We start from the raw sequence: 18,151 nt of genomic DNA, 5'->3' as shown, positions 1-18,151 counted from the left end.
CAATTTAATTACTTTGTAGTTTAATTCTTTATGGGCACCTTAAATTAGATTTCCGATTGTAATAAATTCAATAATGTAACAAATTACTGAAATATGTAATATCAAAATTAATTTTCACATATAAAAATATAAAAAAAGTTTTGTTTTAAAAAAAATAATTTATCTAATTAATTAAGAAACACTTCTTTATGTATTCTTTTCAAAAATAGATTACGTTCAGAACAAGGTAACGACGGCGATCACAAAGTCAGTCCCACTGAAAATAATCTACAAGAAACGATATCAAGTCGTGACAAGGAAAAAACCGATGAGGCTCGAAAACGAACATGCGAGATCACGATATATGTTCTCAAAACTGATTCTGATTCTACCTCTCATCAATCAAGGCCATTTCAACATAACGAAATGAACGTGGTCTTCCACAGCTCGAATTGGCATCGGAACGCAAGAGAAGGGCCTTGCGTGTCTTGTATCGTTACATCGTTCGTCTTCTTTACTCGACGGCTTAAATCAGATTTCTGATGCATCGCCTGGAAGGAAAGTCGATGTATCTGCCTGCCGATATAGGCGTTGAATCGATATATATAGGGGAGAGGGGGGTACATTTCAACATGGGGCACCTTTCAACAACTAGAATTTCTGCCTTCTTATATTGCTTAATGATTCGCCAATATGCCAGACAATAAGCTTTAACTATGCATAACTGTTGACATTTAGTTTTTAGCACTTTCTTTTTACGACTGTTGTGTTACTCTGTGGAACATGTTTTAACATTCCAAAAGTAAAAAGACAGTTTTGATTTTAAAACTGTTTAACTACTAGTAATCTTTTAATAAGGTAAGTTATATTTATTCATCTGCTAGTTTATTTATTTCAGTTTCTAACTGTATTATTTAGTAGTAAAAAGACTTTTTCTAAAGTGGTTGATAATACTTTAACCAAAATGTCTGCACCAGGGGCAGATTTCAACAGAGCTTAGGGGGCACATTTCAACAGTGTTGAAAGGTGCCCCAGGCTTATTACTTTTTTGTTAAGTAATCTTGCAGAAGTCATTAGTCTGCAAAACGCCCATTAATTNGGCCGTTTCAATATAACGATACGTACATCGTCTTCCCCAGCGCGAGTTCCCTTGCGTGTCTTGTATCGCTATATCGTTCGTCTTCTTTACTCGACGGCTTAAATCAGATTTCTGTTGTACCGCCTGAAACGTAAGCCGATGTATCTGCCTGCCGATATAGGCGTTGAATCGATATATATATATATATAGATTTATAGCCCAGTCCTAAGTGGTCAGAAATTCTCCGAGATACTTAAAGTGAAAGGGGCGGGTCTGATAAGATAACAGAATGGTATACAAAAGTGTGAAAAAAGATAGGTTTGCCATTTTTTGGGGTGACGAGTTTTTCGGAGTAGAATTAAATTTGATGACAGGTAAAAGAGGGTTATTTTACATTATTGTCTATGAAGCTTAGTCGGGACCATAGGAAAGCAACGACTTAAGCAGAGTGGCGACTTAATGAGGTTTTACTGTAATACATTTTTCTTCAACTACGGTTGAAAAACTTCTTAAATATTTGTTTATTGAATTACAGAATAAAGAGAAAAAAAAACCTGGGTTTGATAATTTTATCTTAAGTATAAAAAAAAGCAGCTGTTTTGAATCAAAACTGTTTTATTAAGAATTACAAAAATGGGGAAAAAAGAGTCTAACTGGGTCAAAAAGAAGTAAACTATTATTATTTACAAGTTATATTGTATTATTAAGTATATGTGTTATTTTTCATTGAAAAGCATTGCTTTTTTTTGTTGCTTTTTAGAACTAGTGCCCCCTTCAGTATTTAAAAATAAAATAAAATACAAAGCATGAAAAAATTTGTTTTAGATTGACACTTATTATTTAATATTTATAGGTAAAAAGGCTTTAATTTCTATCTTTTTGCTCTCTTAATTTCTATCTTTTTGTCAAAGCTTTTTATATAATCCAGTCATATCCATCTGATCTTGGTAAACTGAAACAAGTAGTTTTTTTATTTTCCAAACTTACAATTGATTTCTTCTCGTTCTCATGAAAATAGGCGGGCCGAAATTTTGCCCTCTAAAATTTGATTGTGATAAGTGTTCAAAATTAATGTTCCATAAAGATTAAAGCAATCTCTCGCCTATGCTCATAAACATGTTTGATTTCTCTATGTTCCAGACAGCAACACTAGACTATTTGCAATGTGTTAGTTTATTTTAAACTAGATATCAGCATACATCAAACATTTAGATTTGCGATTAACCCATAAATTAAAAATGAATACATATTGTACATACCTTCGTTTTATATAATTTTCTTCAATAAAAAAACTAGGCACTTTTTTTCACTTTTTCAAAATTGTTCTTATGTTCTATCGTTCCAGGCAGCAGCACTAGACTATTTGTAATGTGTTTCAATATAGTTTATTTTAAACTAGATATCAGCATACATCAAACATTTAGATTTGCGATTAACTCATAAATTAAAAATGAATACATATTGTACATACCTTCGTTTTATATAATTTTCTTGAATAAAAAAACTAGGCACTTTTTTTCTATTTTTCAAAATTGTGTGACCATTACAGGGTTAATAGACAGATTAATAGCTATGCAGATTGAAAAGATGTAATGAAATTTCACCTAACTTAATTACTTTTCTAGTCTTTTAGTTACTAGTATTTTCATAATTTCCCTTTGTAATTTTTTGTTAATAAGTCAGTGTTTATTTAGATGCTGATTGTGCAAGGAAGCATGGCATAGATGAATTTATATCAGCAGATCCATGTAAATTTGACCATCATAAGCTGTTCAGAAGCTTGCAGACTAAGACTCTTGATTATCGGCTAAACGACCTATACTGCTCTTTGGTTTGTGTGCCAAATTTTTGTATTTCATTATTGCTCTTCAGTTGCATGCTAAGTAATTTGTATTTGCATATTTTAATTTGTGAGGTGTAATTCAAGGATGGGTTTTCAAACATTAATTTCAGAAAATCTTGGAAATCTTCATCGCAGAATATAGAAATCAATGAAAAACAATTTCTAAGCATTTAATTTCAACCTTCTTTATTTTTTTTAAATCACATGAGCACAAGAAATCTTATTGACTATGGAGATGCAACATTTTAAAAATTCATGAATAGGATTTTTAAAAAAATCTTCATAGGGTACCATTATATATGTCTGTTAGAACTCCTAACGCTGCATTTAAGTTGCAATCTATTTTCAGAATCCTAATAATCAATAAAATATGCCTAACTAAAGTATTATTCATGTTTTTTATGATAATATCCCCATCAGCAGAAAACTTCCAGTTTGGAGGCAGGCACAGCAGATTGTTACAGCATGTGCAGATAGTTTTTCATCTGAGTTTTCTTTTAAAAAAGCAAACAAACATAAAAATTAAAAGACTGAATTTAGGCAGATTTTAGTTTTGTCACTAGATTACAGGCTTAATGTTTAGATATTTATTCCATTTTATTTAGTATGATTGTATAAAATTCAACTTAAATTTAAACAACATAATGTTTTGAGGCATAACATTTTAGAACTTGCTAATTTTGCTACATGTATCTTCTTTAATTAAGCTGAATTTTTATAATAATCTTTGACTATGTTGAGATCGTAGACAAATTAGTGCTGTAAATTAACCATGTAAATTCTTCTACCGATGATATCGCGATAAAATATATAAATGCATTTTATCAAGATGAATTAACTTAGCAATTTCTTAATAGCTTTAAGCAAAGTGTCTTAATAAGAGTCTTAATACTCACAATTCTATTTGCTTGTTAAAAGTCATATTTCTTGCTAATTATATATTGAAATGTGTTTGCAGTGTTGGTTCAGTCCCGGACAAATTTTTTGCCTTGATGAGTATTGCGCTTGTTATGGAGTTCGTAGCTGTTATCGTCATCTGTGCTACTTGCATGACTTATTGGATTGAACAGAAAAATCTATTATGATTCCCCCTACTCTAATGCATTATGGTTTTGCTTTTTGTATGTCACATGTTCATGGAAATAGGTCAGTAAGAAATGCTTTTCTTGAAAATGATTTTCTTGAAATGAGTGTCAATAATAATATGCAGATTTTTACGTTTACCAAAAGTGCTTTTCTCTTTATTTTTGCTTTTTAGAACAGAAGTTACTTTTTTTTATTTCAATTAATACATATTACCAGCATTAATTAATCATCATTGTCGTAAATGATAGTTAGATGACTTCGTATGTTTCTTATAGAAAATAAATGCCTTTACTCCATTTCTTTTTCTTTCTAGTACATAGCTTATTTCTTTTATTTCAATATACATATATTACCTTAATTAATTAAAACATCATTGGCGTATATTAGCCTCATTGGCGTCAAATTTTTATGTTTCCCCTAAACGAATTAGTACCACTATCCCATTAATTTTCGCTTTTGAATACATAATTTTTTTTTTCTATTTCTTTACTGTTGATTTCAAATAAGTATTTTTTTCGAAACACGTTTAAAAGAATTAATATAAATACAATAAAATCGCATAGCATCAGACAAAATATAAATTTGATGACGTAAACCACGCATACTACCACGTAATGTTCTTCGAATTCATCTGACATAGCAAATATAAAATTATGAAATATTTAAATAAGTGTAATTAACTATTTTATGACCAAACAGAGCTATAAGCTAGCAATTATCACTGATGTTATATTTAAAATATGTGAAAATTGAATCGTTAAATTTAAAACAATGGCTAAACCAATCAGAAAATTCTATTTTGTTTTTCGCTCATCATGCAAGAACGATTTGTCGCAGAATGTTCTAATGTTGACAGTGACCTTCCTCGTGCTTCAAAATATCTGTATGGCAAATTTCATCGCTTTCTCTCGGATGGTTTAGGAGTCTATAAAGGACATACACACACACATTCATTTATATATATATAGATTATAGTGTTTTTTTATCTTTCTTTTAAATGATAATTATTACTTTAAGCAACTTGCTTAATTATTAAACTGTGTGTGTCCTGATGGTAAATTTTTACCCTTCAGTCATTTCTGATCTACATGTATATCTTCTTTATAATTTGTGTTACTGCAATTATTTCTTTATTCTTTTCTTTTATTCCTTTTCTCTTTGTGCTGCAATTGACTTTGGGTAGGAACTGAAGCTGCAAAACAACAGCAGTAACAACAACCTCCTAAAGAACATGGTAAACTTTAGAGTATGCTAATTCAGCTTTAAATTTGCATTTTTCCTGATATTCCTTTTTCTGTTGTATTTATGTAACTGCATGTAATTGTCATTTAAAATATATAATGTGCATAGGCATTTTTTTCTAATAATAGTTTGACACATTTTTTTCTTAGGCAGTTCCAGTTCTAATATTTTTTTTAACATTACAGCTAAAATGAGTCAGTTAGTTGCTCTTTATATATTTGTAAAAGTTAAACCTGTTAAAGGAGTTTTTCATGGTAAAGGAACAGCTTTTAATTGAGTAGACAGAAGTTATAATATCTTACCCATATTGCGTTAGTAAAATTTAATGTTCATATTACAGACATTCATGAAGGAAATATGTATTTAAGTGTCTCTTCTAAAAGAAACAAAGTAGAATTTATTGTTTCTAAGTAATATATTGTGGAAAACTGTCCAAGTTTTTAGTATCTTTCTAAACCTTTTATGACATCAAATAAACTAAGAATTTCTGTAACATTTCCTTTCTACTTATTTCTTCATCCCCCGCTTACTTGATGAACTATTCTGATGGCTCTCTACACTTTTCATAACACATGTTTTTCTGAATTGAGTGTAAAAGTCAATGAAAAAAGTGACCACACATTTAAGACCACCTAAAACTTCTTTTCCCAGTATCGAGAGAGTTTTGCCACGCTGTATTTCATATCTAAAAACTTGTCTCTTTTCTTTGATTGATTTTCCATGCTTTGAAAAGAAAATTTACACTCTTCTTAACAGTTAAAAACAAAAATTTTAAAAGTGTTAATTTAGTATTGTAGAAATAGAGGTCTAAATGGTAATTTAAAGCTTTTTAAAAGGGAACTTCTTTAACAGGTTTCAATTTGTGTGTATATATATATTCGTCTCAAAATGAGTGGTGACTTAAATATGACTTGGACCATTATAAAATAAATAGTCAGTGTTTTTAAACTAGCAATCAATGTTAAGGGGATGTTATGGTATTATTTCAGTTGTTGTTGCTTATCCTCATAGACCTGACATTAGTCAGGTCAACTCCAAAAAGTAGTTTGCAGCCAGAAAGTCGATGAGAAGAAGGGGATCGGAAATTAAGTCTGCTCTGGACAGTCTGACACAATCAAGTATATGTTTCAGTGATGCTGGTTGGATGCAGCATTTTTTACAAATCTGATAAATTTTTGAGCCACGTTCGAATGTTAGACATTTTAGGTGACCAGTTCAGAAACTGGCCAAGGCAGTCTGGGTGCTTTGATCGCTTATTTATTGATTATTTCAGTTCTTTTAGATATTGGTCCTTTGGACCAGTGACTAAATCTTCTTAATTTCTACTTCTATATACATTTGTACATTAATGTTCTAATATTAACACGAATTTGTCGTTCACTTTTTTGATTCAATCAGGAAAATATTTTCTATACACATTTTTGTGATTAATCAAGGACATCAGTATTTTCACTAAATATCACAGATTTTGTTATTTTGCAAATAATATGCTTTTTAACTTCTTTTTTCTCTTTCTCACTTCTTCAAATAAACATAGATTTCTTGATTACAAGTAAATTTAATTTTTTTTCTTTGTTCTCTTAAATTTTTTTCTTCTTTGTCAGACATCATTTACAATAATGAATCAACACTTATTTTGTGTTTGTTATGTCATTTACCTTTGGTACAGTAAAGCCAATTTAGGTTCCCTTATTAGCAAACTTTACAGTCAATTAAATGTTCTTTTTTTTTAATAATTTTTTTATGCATGATTCCAGTAGCTTATTCTAGCAAGAAAAAATTAATTATAGTTTTTCATTATATAATTGTTATGAATGTATATAATAACATATTTTATTATTATATCATAGAATCAGAGATGGATCACCTGGAAAGAAGCTGGAGATACGTTTAGCTGAATTATGTGTCGATCTTTTGCAACAGAACAATGAGAACTATGCTGTGGTTAGTGAAATAATACCAAATAGCAAGTATATTTTATTAACTTTTTATTTTTCTCCCTTTTCTTATTAGGTTTTGTAGAATTTCTAATGCATTTTATACTATGAATGAGAATACATTATTTGACTTATTGTTAACTTCAAGGATTTTAGTTTAATTAATTATTTCCTTGTTTGATGTTTGTTTTTTTATTATTTCGATTGTGTATTTAATTCAGTTATTCTTTATTTTGGAAATTATTTATGGTCTCATTTAAATATGAAAATTATAATTTTTTTTTAAACTTAGGACAATGACATAATTGTTCTCTCTTCAGTTAAAGATTTTTTTTAAAAAATTAAGCTCAATATACATGTACCATGTTTTCAAGTTTAATTTATGAATAACTTTGAAATGATAAACATTTTTGTGTCAAAACTATAACAGGGCATACAATATATATTTTGTAATATTTTTAACAACACAGTTCAAGCAAAATATTTTACTATGTATTTTTTTTTAAAATTTGGTTATGTAACTTTACTAAACTGTTAATACTAAACGACATATTTTAATGAAATATTTATAATTTTCAAAATAATTTTTTTATAAATCTTAATGAAAAAAAGCTATTTCTGTGTCTTTATAATTATCAGGGTAAATGCTTATCTTAATTTAAATATCAATTCGGGTTTTTAATATAGTAGTAATTTATAAATATTTGTTACTTCTATATGTTACGATATTAATTTATTCAATCTTATTTATGTTTTTCTTGATAAATATATCACTTTTATGTATAAATCAGCTATTAACAATCTTTTTTTTTAATAAGTTACTCAGTTTAATTTATTAAACTTCAGGTTTTTGTAAATAATATTGCATCTAGTTTATATATATTTTGTAATACAGTGTATAATTAAAAGTTATTTTTTTACTTTTATTATTCTTTTTAGTGCATACATTTTGTATGAATTTTACAACTTCTTTTATTATGAATGATTAATAAGTTCAATTTGCCAATGATTTGATATTCATATTACTACTACTAATATCAAGCGCGTTTTCTTTAATCACGTTCCTACTATTAATTGACTTGCTTTTCAGGTGACCGTAATTGTAATATTTACTCCTTTATAGTTAACGGAAAATTAGGAATTAGCTGTTCAATAATAAATTTTTTAAAAAGTTTATATTAATCTTTCATGAGTTGGCCTTAAATCTGTAAATCTATATGCATATTTTAAAATGTATCAAGGAGAGGTACAATTATTCCTTTATTTGTTTATTTATTTATCTTTTTATGATATTTTGTTTCCTGGTTTTTAGTTTCACTACCTCTTAATTCTAACTTCTTAAACTGTTTAAATAAATCAATATTTTTTATGTTTTAACAAATTCATTAGTTTTCTACCTTTTAAATTTTCTGTTTTCAATTCTTTAATTAAACAGTCTTTAATAACACAGTAAAACAGTTTTAACTTTTAATTTAATTGTACCTTTTATTCCCTTTATAGTGGGAGAAATATGGCTCATACAAATTCATTTCTACTCGTAGTCTNTACCTTTTAAATTTTCTGATTTCAATTCTTTAATTAAACAGTCTTTAATAACACAATAAAACAGTTTTAATTTAATTGTACCTTTTATTCCCTTTATAGTGGGAGAAATATGGCTCATACAATTTCATTTCTACTCATAGTCATAGAATTGAATCGTTGGTAGTATGAGATATAAAATTTTGTGTTGTATTGTGCTTTTAATATTAATTAAAGACTATCTCACGTGTTTGCAGGCATGCACAGTATCCTAGTAAATGTACAGTGCGCAAAATAAAAAACAGACCACCCTAAATAATTTTTATCTAATGACCAGATTTTCATGTTGTGGGACTCATTCGTAATGGTTCGAGGAGGTGACCTCAAATATACTAATTCATAAGTGCAAACGATATATGAAGTTACAAAATCATATACAAAAAAGTACTTTCTCTTAATAAATAAATATTTTTTTGTTTAACTGATTCGGATTTCTGGCTCCCCTAAATATAGGGGGTAGCCACAATCTGGGAAATATGGTCGCAATAGTTAGGTCAAAAAGTGGTCTAAAGTTTGAACCCTGTGTCAATTTCACTTTTTACGAATTTTGCTATATATCGAACTTTTTAAGCTAATTGAAACATTTTTGCATACAATTATAAAATTCATTTATCCAAATATAATTCCATGCAAAAGATAACTTTTAATAAGGATTTATTATTTCATTTAATAATGGTTAAAAAAATCTTGAATTGTATCATTTTGAATCATTTTAAAGACTGTACAATTTACATGGTAAATTACAAAATTTGATCAAAATTGGTTGAATAGTTCATGAGAAATTGAATTTAAAAAAAACCAGATGTTTAAAATTCTGTTTTTCAAGAACTATTGACCAATTTTGCTGAAATTTTGTAATGTAAAATTACATTCTATAAGTTGATGTAAGAAATTGCATATCTTGCAATTCAAAATTTTTTCGACTAATATTAAATAAAATAAGAAAATTTTTATAAATATTTATTAAAAGTTATTTTTTGCTTGGAATTATATTTGGATAAACACATTGTATAATTGTGTGCAAAGTTTTTTTCAATTTGCTTTGGAATTTCTCAAGATAGACGAAGTACACAAAAAGTAACATTTGAATTAAGGGGTCCAAATTTTGGACCACTTTCTTCACCAAACTATGGGGATCGTGTTTTCTAGATTGAAGCTATCCCCTGTATTTTAAGGATCAGAAATCGAAAAGGTATGTTTATTTAGAGAAAGTACATTTCTGTGTCTGATTTTATAACTTGAAATATCGTCTGTACTAATTAGTTAGCATATTTGAGGTCACTTTCTCGAACCATGAAGATTGAGCCCTAGAATGCTAGNTCTTTAATAACACAGTAAAACAGTTTTAACTTTTAATTTAATTGTACCTTTTATTCCCTTTATAGTGGGAGAAATATGGCTCATACAAATTCATTTCTACTCATAGTCATAGAATTGAATCGTTGGTAGTATGAGATACAACATTTTGTGTTGTATTGTGCTTTTAATATTAATTAAAGACTATCTTACATGTTTGTAGGCATGCTCAGTATCCTAGTAAATGTACAGTGCGCAAAATAAAAAACAGACCACCCTGAATAATTTTTATCTAATGACCAGATTTTCATGTTGTGGGACTCATTCTTAATGGTTCGAGGAGGTGACCTCAAATATACTAATTCATAAGTGCAAACAATATATGAAGTTACAAAATCATATACAAAAAAGTACTTTCTCTTAATAAATAAATATTTTTTTGTTTAACTGATTCGGATTTCTGGCTCCCCTAAACATAGGGGGTAGCCACAATCTGGGAAATATGGTCACAATAGTTAGGTCAAAAAGTGGTCTAAAGTTTGAACCCTGTGTCAATTTCACTTTTTACGTATTTTGCTATATATCGAACTTTTTAAGCTAATTGAAACATTTTTGCATACAATTATCCAAATATAATTCCATGCAAAAGATAACTTTTAATAAAGATTTATTATTTCATTCAATAATGGTTAAAAAAATCTTGAATTGTATCATTTTGAATCATTTTAAAGACTGTACAATTTACATGGTAAATTACAAAATTTGATCAAAATTGGTTGAATATTTCATGAGAAATTGAATTTAAAAAAAACCAGAGGTTTAAAATTCTGTTTTTCAAGAACTATTGACCAATTTTGCTGAAATTTTGTAATGTAAAATTACATTCTATAAGTTGATGTAAGAAATTGCATATCTTGCAATTCAAAATTTTTTCGACTAATATTAAATAAAATAAGAAAATTTTTATAAATATTTATTAAAAGTTATTTTTTGCTTGGAATTATATTTGGATAAACACATTGTATAATTGTGTGCAAAGTTTTTTTCAATTTGCTTTGGAATTTCTCAAGATAGACGAAGTACACAAAAAGTAACATTTGAATTAAGGGGTCCAAATTTTGGACCACTTTCTTCACCAAGCTATGGGGATCGTGTTTTCTAGATTGCAGCTTTCCCCTGTATTTTAAGGATCAGAAATCGAAAAGGTATGTTTATTTAGAGAAAGTACATTTCTGTGTCTGATTTTATAACTTAAAATATCGTCTGTACTAATTAGTTAGCATATTTGAGGTCACTTTCTTGAACCATGAAGGTTGAGCCCTAGAATGCTAGAAACCAGTTTCAATGGTTCCCAACTTATTAATTTCCTTTTTTTCCAGCTACCTAAAAATGACTAGTTGCACTTTTGTATACAAAGTTGCCAAAGTTCAAATATACAGGGTATCTACATATAAATCTTCTGATTTAAAATTCCATTATTAAGAAAACTATTTTTATAAATACTTGCTGTATGTGTTGTTGTGGAGAACAATTCATTGAGTTTTTATTTTCTTAATTTGTTTCCCTTAAAATTTTATTTCTGTCTTCATGAGTAGTTTATTTTTATGACAAAGATATAGTCTACACCATATATATATTGGGAAATAAAAAGAAATCTTGGATAAATCTCATAGATGTTTGATAGAATCTTGCTTTTGTAAAGAGTTACTGTATAGAATCTCTTGTAAACAAAGCAAAGAACAGAAAAAAACCTGATTACATTAGAAGATGCTAATTTCTGTAGCATTTTTAACAACATTTCTCTGTATAAATTATTGTTGAAATGAGTTTTTACCCTTGAACATTATTGCAGAATAATCACAAAAATTATCCACCCACATCTTAAGAGCACTTCTTTATATAACCATAAATATTTTAAAAGCACTACAAATTTTATGACAATGGCATAAATGGCTCTAAATTGCTAACCCCTATAAAATCACATCCTGAGAATGGCAGTTAGATTTAACTACATTTCAATTGGAATCAGGTGTAATACTTTTTCTAGTATACAAAATATAAAATAAAATATCGCTAGTGGTATATGCAGAGCATGTCCTGAAATAGGTTAACCATTTTCACAATGATTAACATTAAAAAAATTATTCTTACAGTTAAAGCATGTAACAAGATAAACAATTTTCCATCAAGTTTTAGTTTCAAATTTATTTCAACAGATAGTGCTACAGAGAGCCAATGTCGAATACTTGAAAATGCGAAGTTTAAAAGTTTTAAATCTTTCAAAGAACCATAATTGTTTGATTAATATTAAACTTTTTCTTCTTATAAGTTTTTGAACTTTAAGACTTTTTTTGAATACAGTGTATATAATATCTGTCTTACTGTGTTAATAATACACTGGTTTTGTAATTTTTTCTAAGAGGTTTTCAATGATGGTGAGTTTGTCCTAATATTTGACTTAGCATTTGTTTTGTGTACTAGCTCGATTATGCCTAATAATTTNTAAAAAACTAGGAGGCTTCGCCCCCTGCTCGCTGGCGCTCGCCAACCCTCGGAACTGCTTTCGCAGTTCATTTCGGATTGCTTCGCAATCCGATGCTCGCTTTGCTTGCGCATTGGATACGTTCTTAACGTCTAGCTTTTGTATACTTTTTTTAACACTGAAGTTCCGAAAACTTTATCTGTACGAAATTTTAAACCTGTGCATTTCAATATGAATTTGAAATTGCAAACAGTTCACATATTTTTCTTAATCACACTATTCTAAATTTCAGTTGTTGAGAAAAGTAACTTTTGTAAGTTTTGTTTCAGAGTCTTTCCCACCAGAGGGCTAAAACCATGTGTTGTAAAACAATATGAAATAGTACTGAATGCCGGATGTAAAGCATCAGCTTTGATGAAGATAATTTTGTGAGAATTTCTTTGCTAATTCGGTGAGAATTCAACCGATTAGACATATGATATGCTCACTGCGTGCTCTTGCGCGCCGAAGCCTATCAATTAAAAATGAAAACTGTTGCCAAGCGAGAAAAGAAATGTCATCGGTTTTATTGATACATAAATATTAGCGTTTTATATAATATAGATTTGCTTTTTGTCTGATTGACACTAAAATATTTTGTCAGTTGTCAGTATTGAAGTTAATTGGGAAATTACTTGCAATGGTATTTCCTTTTGAAATATTACTCAGCATCAACTTATTAATATTACATGTTTTAATTTGTTTGCCATATTTTAAAGTTCTTTTTTCATTAGGTTTTAATTTTTTCAGTTTAAAATTTAAATTACTGGGGGGGGGGATGAAGCACCATATATGGAGCTTCCGACATCCTATAAGATCATCAATGATTTGAGTTAGGCTCTGACACACATGCTTCGGATACAGAGATTAGTCTCCGGCTAATGCCCTATAGTAATGTGTTAAATAATATTGCTTCTTCGCTTTATATAAGCTTATAATGCTGATAATAAGCACCTCTGTGATTTTATAATCCTATCATATTCTCTCTATGTGATGTTGGTGTAGAAAAATTGTCAGCTAATCTCCAGGAAAACGACTTTAATTTTGTTCACGAAGCAAACAAAAATGTAATTGCGTAGCAATTATCAGGGGTTGGTGAGCAGGGGGCGGAGCCCTCTAGTATATATTCTGGTTGAAATTAAGCATTCAAAATTTAAAAAAATACTTTACATGAAAATGGTAAAAATTTAATTTATAATCAATGCGAATGATACCATTTCAAGTAATTCGGATGATTGTTTTTCTTTGTATTATATAGACACAGAAATATTATAAAGAAAAGGAATATTCTATAACTATCACAGTTTCTGAAATAACACTCATTCATTGGTATAAAGTAACCAATGCATGAATAAATAACTGCTAAAAAAAGCTTCAATATGTTAATCAATGTTCATTCCGTTGCAGGATGATCAGATTGAAGAGTCAGTTGAGTGAGTATCAATGTTCTTTTCTTTAGTTTTGTTTATTCTTAATGGAATTTGTTAGATTAATATTTATATATTTTATAAAGTAAGCAATTAGATAAAATAACCATCACATTTGTACCAGGGTTGGCAAGGTTTAGGACAGAATGGATTAATCCACGGTTTAAACCCTGGTTTAAACAGTCCTGTCCAAAACCCCATTGTCCAAAACTGTCTTAAACTGTCCAAAACCCTTTTACTCAAATTATGTCACAATTTTATCTGAACAATATTTAAGCGGTAAAATAAACATAGAGCTAATAACATATTGATAATTAAATATACTAGAGAATATTTGTTTTTAAAAGCATAATGTTTCATTAATATTGAATGATTCTTCAATTTAAGCAAGGGAAGATTAATCAGTAATCAAGTTCAATTGGTCCTCTCATTCAATAGAACATAACTGAAGTTTGGCCTTGCCATACAGGTTAAAATATTAGGGACTAAGTGCTTGGTTCCTCATAAACAGGTTTATTTATCTATAGTACTGTTCAAGAATACTTTTATTTCATTCATGTTCAATTCTTTTAGCATAGTGGTGATACATCACCAGTGTCAGTAACTGAAGTTATGCCCTTCAAAACTGTTAATACATTTTTCAGTTATTTTGTATTTTCAATTTAAACTAATATATTTATATTTAAAAACAATTTTTTTTAAAATAGATGTCTATTTTATCATCCTATAATGCAGAAATTGTAACATTTTTTTTAAAAAAAATATTGTGAAAAACAAAAGGTTAATTTTTGAACAAATTTAGTATTTTTTTTAAGAAAAATTATTATTTTGCCATATTTATCCTTATGCAAAAATATTATTTATCAATATTAAAAGCATATTTATATTTAAAGGATTAGGTATTCACTTTTGTTGTTCAATGAATTGTGGAGTTTCAAAAATTATAAACCTTTTACCATTATATTATTTTCCTTTAATAAGTTATAGTAAATTGTATAAAAAATATCAAATATTTATTGATACATGTAATTATTATGTGTGCAATGTTTACATCTATAGAATTTTTACCTTTTACCAAAGTTCAAGGTTTTGGACACTTTAGGACAGTTTTACCAAGTTTAGGACAGTTTTACCCAGTTTAAGACAGTAAAACCCACGTGTCCTGTCCAAAACCAGTTTAGGACGTCCAAAACCCCAACCCTGATTTGTACGATACTAGTGACTTTTTCTCCATTCAACATTCTGACCTTTATTTATTTTTCAATATTCAGACCATGTTCAGTTATGTTCACATTTTAAGTGATGTTGACATCTATTGTTTTAATTCATACACAGTAAAAACCTTTAGTGTATCTCAACACATAAAAAAAGGTGATGATTATTTTATATTAAAGTAGAACCAAGGATAGTGAAACACCTGTTTTACTCAATTTGGAGCTAAGTAGCTTCAGAGACTGTTTTTTATGTAGCAGAAATTGAATTGAATGTAGGGTTTAGTGGCACAGGTTATTAAAAAGAGCTGCTGCGCCAAACAATACCGTAAAACAGTTCAAAAGGCATACTAAGCTTCACTTGTCCTGAAATTATAAAAGATAAAATATTATAAGTAGATGAATAGAATCAGATAAAAGGAATGAATAAAATTAAATATAAAGTATAAGTACATACAGAAAGCTGGAATTAAAATGGTATAAAGTTGATGTTTGCAAAATTGTATAAAAGTGTAAACATTTATATATAGTTAAAAACACCAACAGTAAGTTATGATACACATGAGAATCAGTAAAGTTATTTTTACTATAAAATATAAAGTGAGAATCATTAATTTACAATCATGCCAAAACTAATTCTGAAAATAAAATAAGTTTGTAAATCTAACATGCATTGAAGATCGGTGACAATATTAGAAAGAATTATATGTATTAAAAGAATATACTTAACAGAATAAAAACAGATAGAAATTATACACTATAAAATCATTAAGTTCACAAATATTTAATAATCAAAATATTATTATCTTTATTACACAACTAAATACATACACACATATTTTAACGGCCAATATTGGTGTTTTCGGAAATGAAAATAATTCTCGTATGGTGTAATAGTGCAAGAGTTTAATGTCAGCTTATTCCATTTAAAGCGTTTAGACATAAATGACACCTTTTAAATTGTATATGAATGCTTGATTTGATATTTACCTGAAATAAAATGCTGCTTCACATAATTTGTTTTGGGTTATTAAAGATCTTATTCGGCTAAATATTACAACAGTTTTTTACAGTGTATCATATTTCCTGCATCATTGTATTAATTTGCAAATTCCAAATTAAGCAAAAAAATTTCTTTGTGACAGGAGGAGATCGCCTATAATCATCAGGCTGGAGGCAGTAAGACAAGTAAGTTTCTTTAATGCACTAGTTGCCCTAATGTAAAGTGGACAAGTGTCATGGGGATAATTGTGATACAATTCATATCGGAATTCTCCACGGAACTGATTAATCAGTTTAAATGAGAGCATTTTGTAGCATATCTACTGTTACAATTATTCAATACCAATTTACTAGTATATAATGGGTGTTAACTCGACTCCATCTTGATATATCTTTTCATAGATGAAGTTGACATTGTCGATATTATTCTCCCCTCATTGGTGACGTGATTCGAACCTACCTTAAGAACTCCTTTCCTGATATGTACATTACTAATTTGATCGATAGTCCCATGTGAATAGTTTACTTGCTATTTGTGACATTGCCCTTCTTGAAATGTTACTACTAATTCTCAATCACACACCACTAAAGCTTGTCACATTCAACTTCTAGTAGCATCTCTGGAGTGACCCACAATCGTGAACTTAATATAGCTCTCGCGACGATGATCCAAATCCCGGTAAATTGAATACAGCTCTTCCGGCCTCACGGAGAATACGGCAATGAATCAACTAGTGGTTCATTGAATTATATCTCCCATAAAATTCTGGTGGGGTACTATTGTAGCATATCTACCAGTGCAATTCTTTAATAATAATTCACTATCATATAATACATGTTAACTCGGCTCTAACTTGAAGCATGATGAGTATTGACATAGTCAATAATACACTCCAGAATAAAACTATAAAAAGAATGGGAATTTTTAGTAGCTAAAACATAAATTATTATTAGAAATAATTTAAGAGTCATTTTTATAAATGTTTTACATTAATTGTCTAGTATGAGTGTTCTTATAATAAAATGGGGTTTCCCAATGATAAGCGGTTTTTTTAAAATACGTGGTCAACTTATCTTTAGAGTTCGTCCACCTATTGGGGAGAACTCCCCGCTTGGAAATATTTAGCTGTAAATGTTAAAAAATACATGATGGATCAGATAAGTAAGGAACATTTACTAATAGTTAAAAATTAACTCGTTAGATATTGCTTAATCTCTCCCTACTGACTGTAATAAATAATTTCAGTATTTCTGCGTTTTTTTCTTCGGATGATCTTGGTGGCAATTCTCAACTTCTTTGAGGTGTTTAAAAAACCTCCATTGAAATCTTAATTTAAAAGTATCATTTAAATTTAGTATTGAATACATGAAATTTTTAATAATTCCTCCTATTACAGGACAGTCCACCCTCTGAAATTAATGAAGATGATGAATTGGTAAGAAATCATTCATTTGACCATAAATATTTCACTAAATTAATTTACCCTATTTTATGTGCATATTTTAAAGAGTGTCATAATGAAACTAAGAAGGAAAAAAATAGTAGTTTCGACAAATGGTTAAAGGCATGCTAAAATAAAATGTCTGGGCATATTTTTTAAAAGAAAAAATAATAAATAAATAACTAAAACAACAAATTATTGATTGATAAATAACTTAGATCTTTTTTCTTTAGTTTAAGCTGAAAATTATAAGAAAATGAAATTTAATGGTGCATTTGATTTTAAAAAAAAAGGTATTTGTGTAAGAAATAATCACGTAAGAAATAATCACTTTATTAATATTCCCTCGGAAAATAATACTTATACAAATTTTAATTAGTTAAGAATAATTTTAACAAAACTAATATTAGTAAAACCTACCTAGTATTAAACCTACTATAAACAAATATAATTTTACTAGTGTTTGATTATGATTAAAACAGTGAATTATATAGACACAGAAATAT

General features: G+C 28.5%; 1 protein-coding gene across 8 annotated transcripts in view; it reads left to right on the top strand.

Annotated features, from left to right (window-relative positions):
• LOC107440643 (uncharacterized) overlaps positions 1-18,151 on the top strand; it is a gene marked incomplete in the record, with an annotated part of 45,332 nt that overhangs the window by 13,810 nt on the left and 13,371 nt on the right. For 7 of the 8 annotated variants that reach the window (XM_071178015.1, XM_071178011.1, XM_071178013.1 and 4 more), the window contains 6 exon segments: positions 2,752-2,888; positions 3,859-4,046; positions 7,079-7,172; positions 13,971-13,996; positions 16,347-16,389; positions 17,601-17,634. In XM_071178015.1, the coding sequence (XP_071034116.1) occupies positions 3,982-4,046; positions 7,079-7,172; positions 13,971-13,996; positions 16,347-16,389; positions 17,601-17,634 (262 nt within the window). 8 annotated transcript variants of the gene reach the window in all.

The sequence above is a fragment of the Parasteatoda tepidariorum genome, chromosome 2 (genome assembly GCF_043381705.1).
Source record: "Parasteatoda tepidariorum isolate YZ-2023 chromosome 2, CAS_Ptep_4.0, whole genome shotgun sequence".
NCBI lineage: Eukaryota > Metazoa > Arthropoda > Arachnida > Araneae > Theridiidae > Parasteatoda > Parasteatoda tepidariorum.
This window is presented reverse-complemented; position numbering and strand designations above follow the sequence as displayed.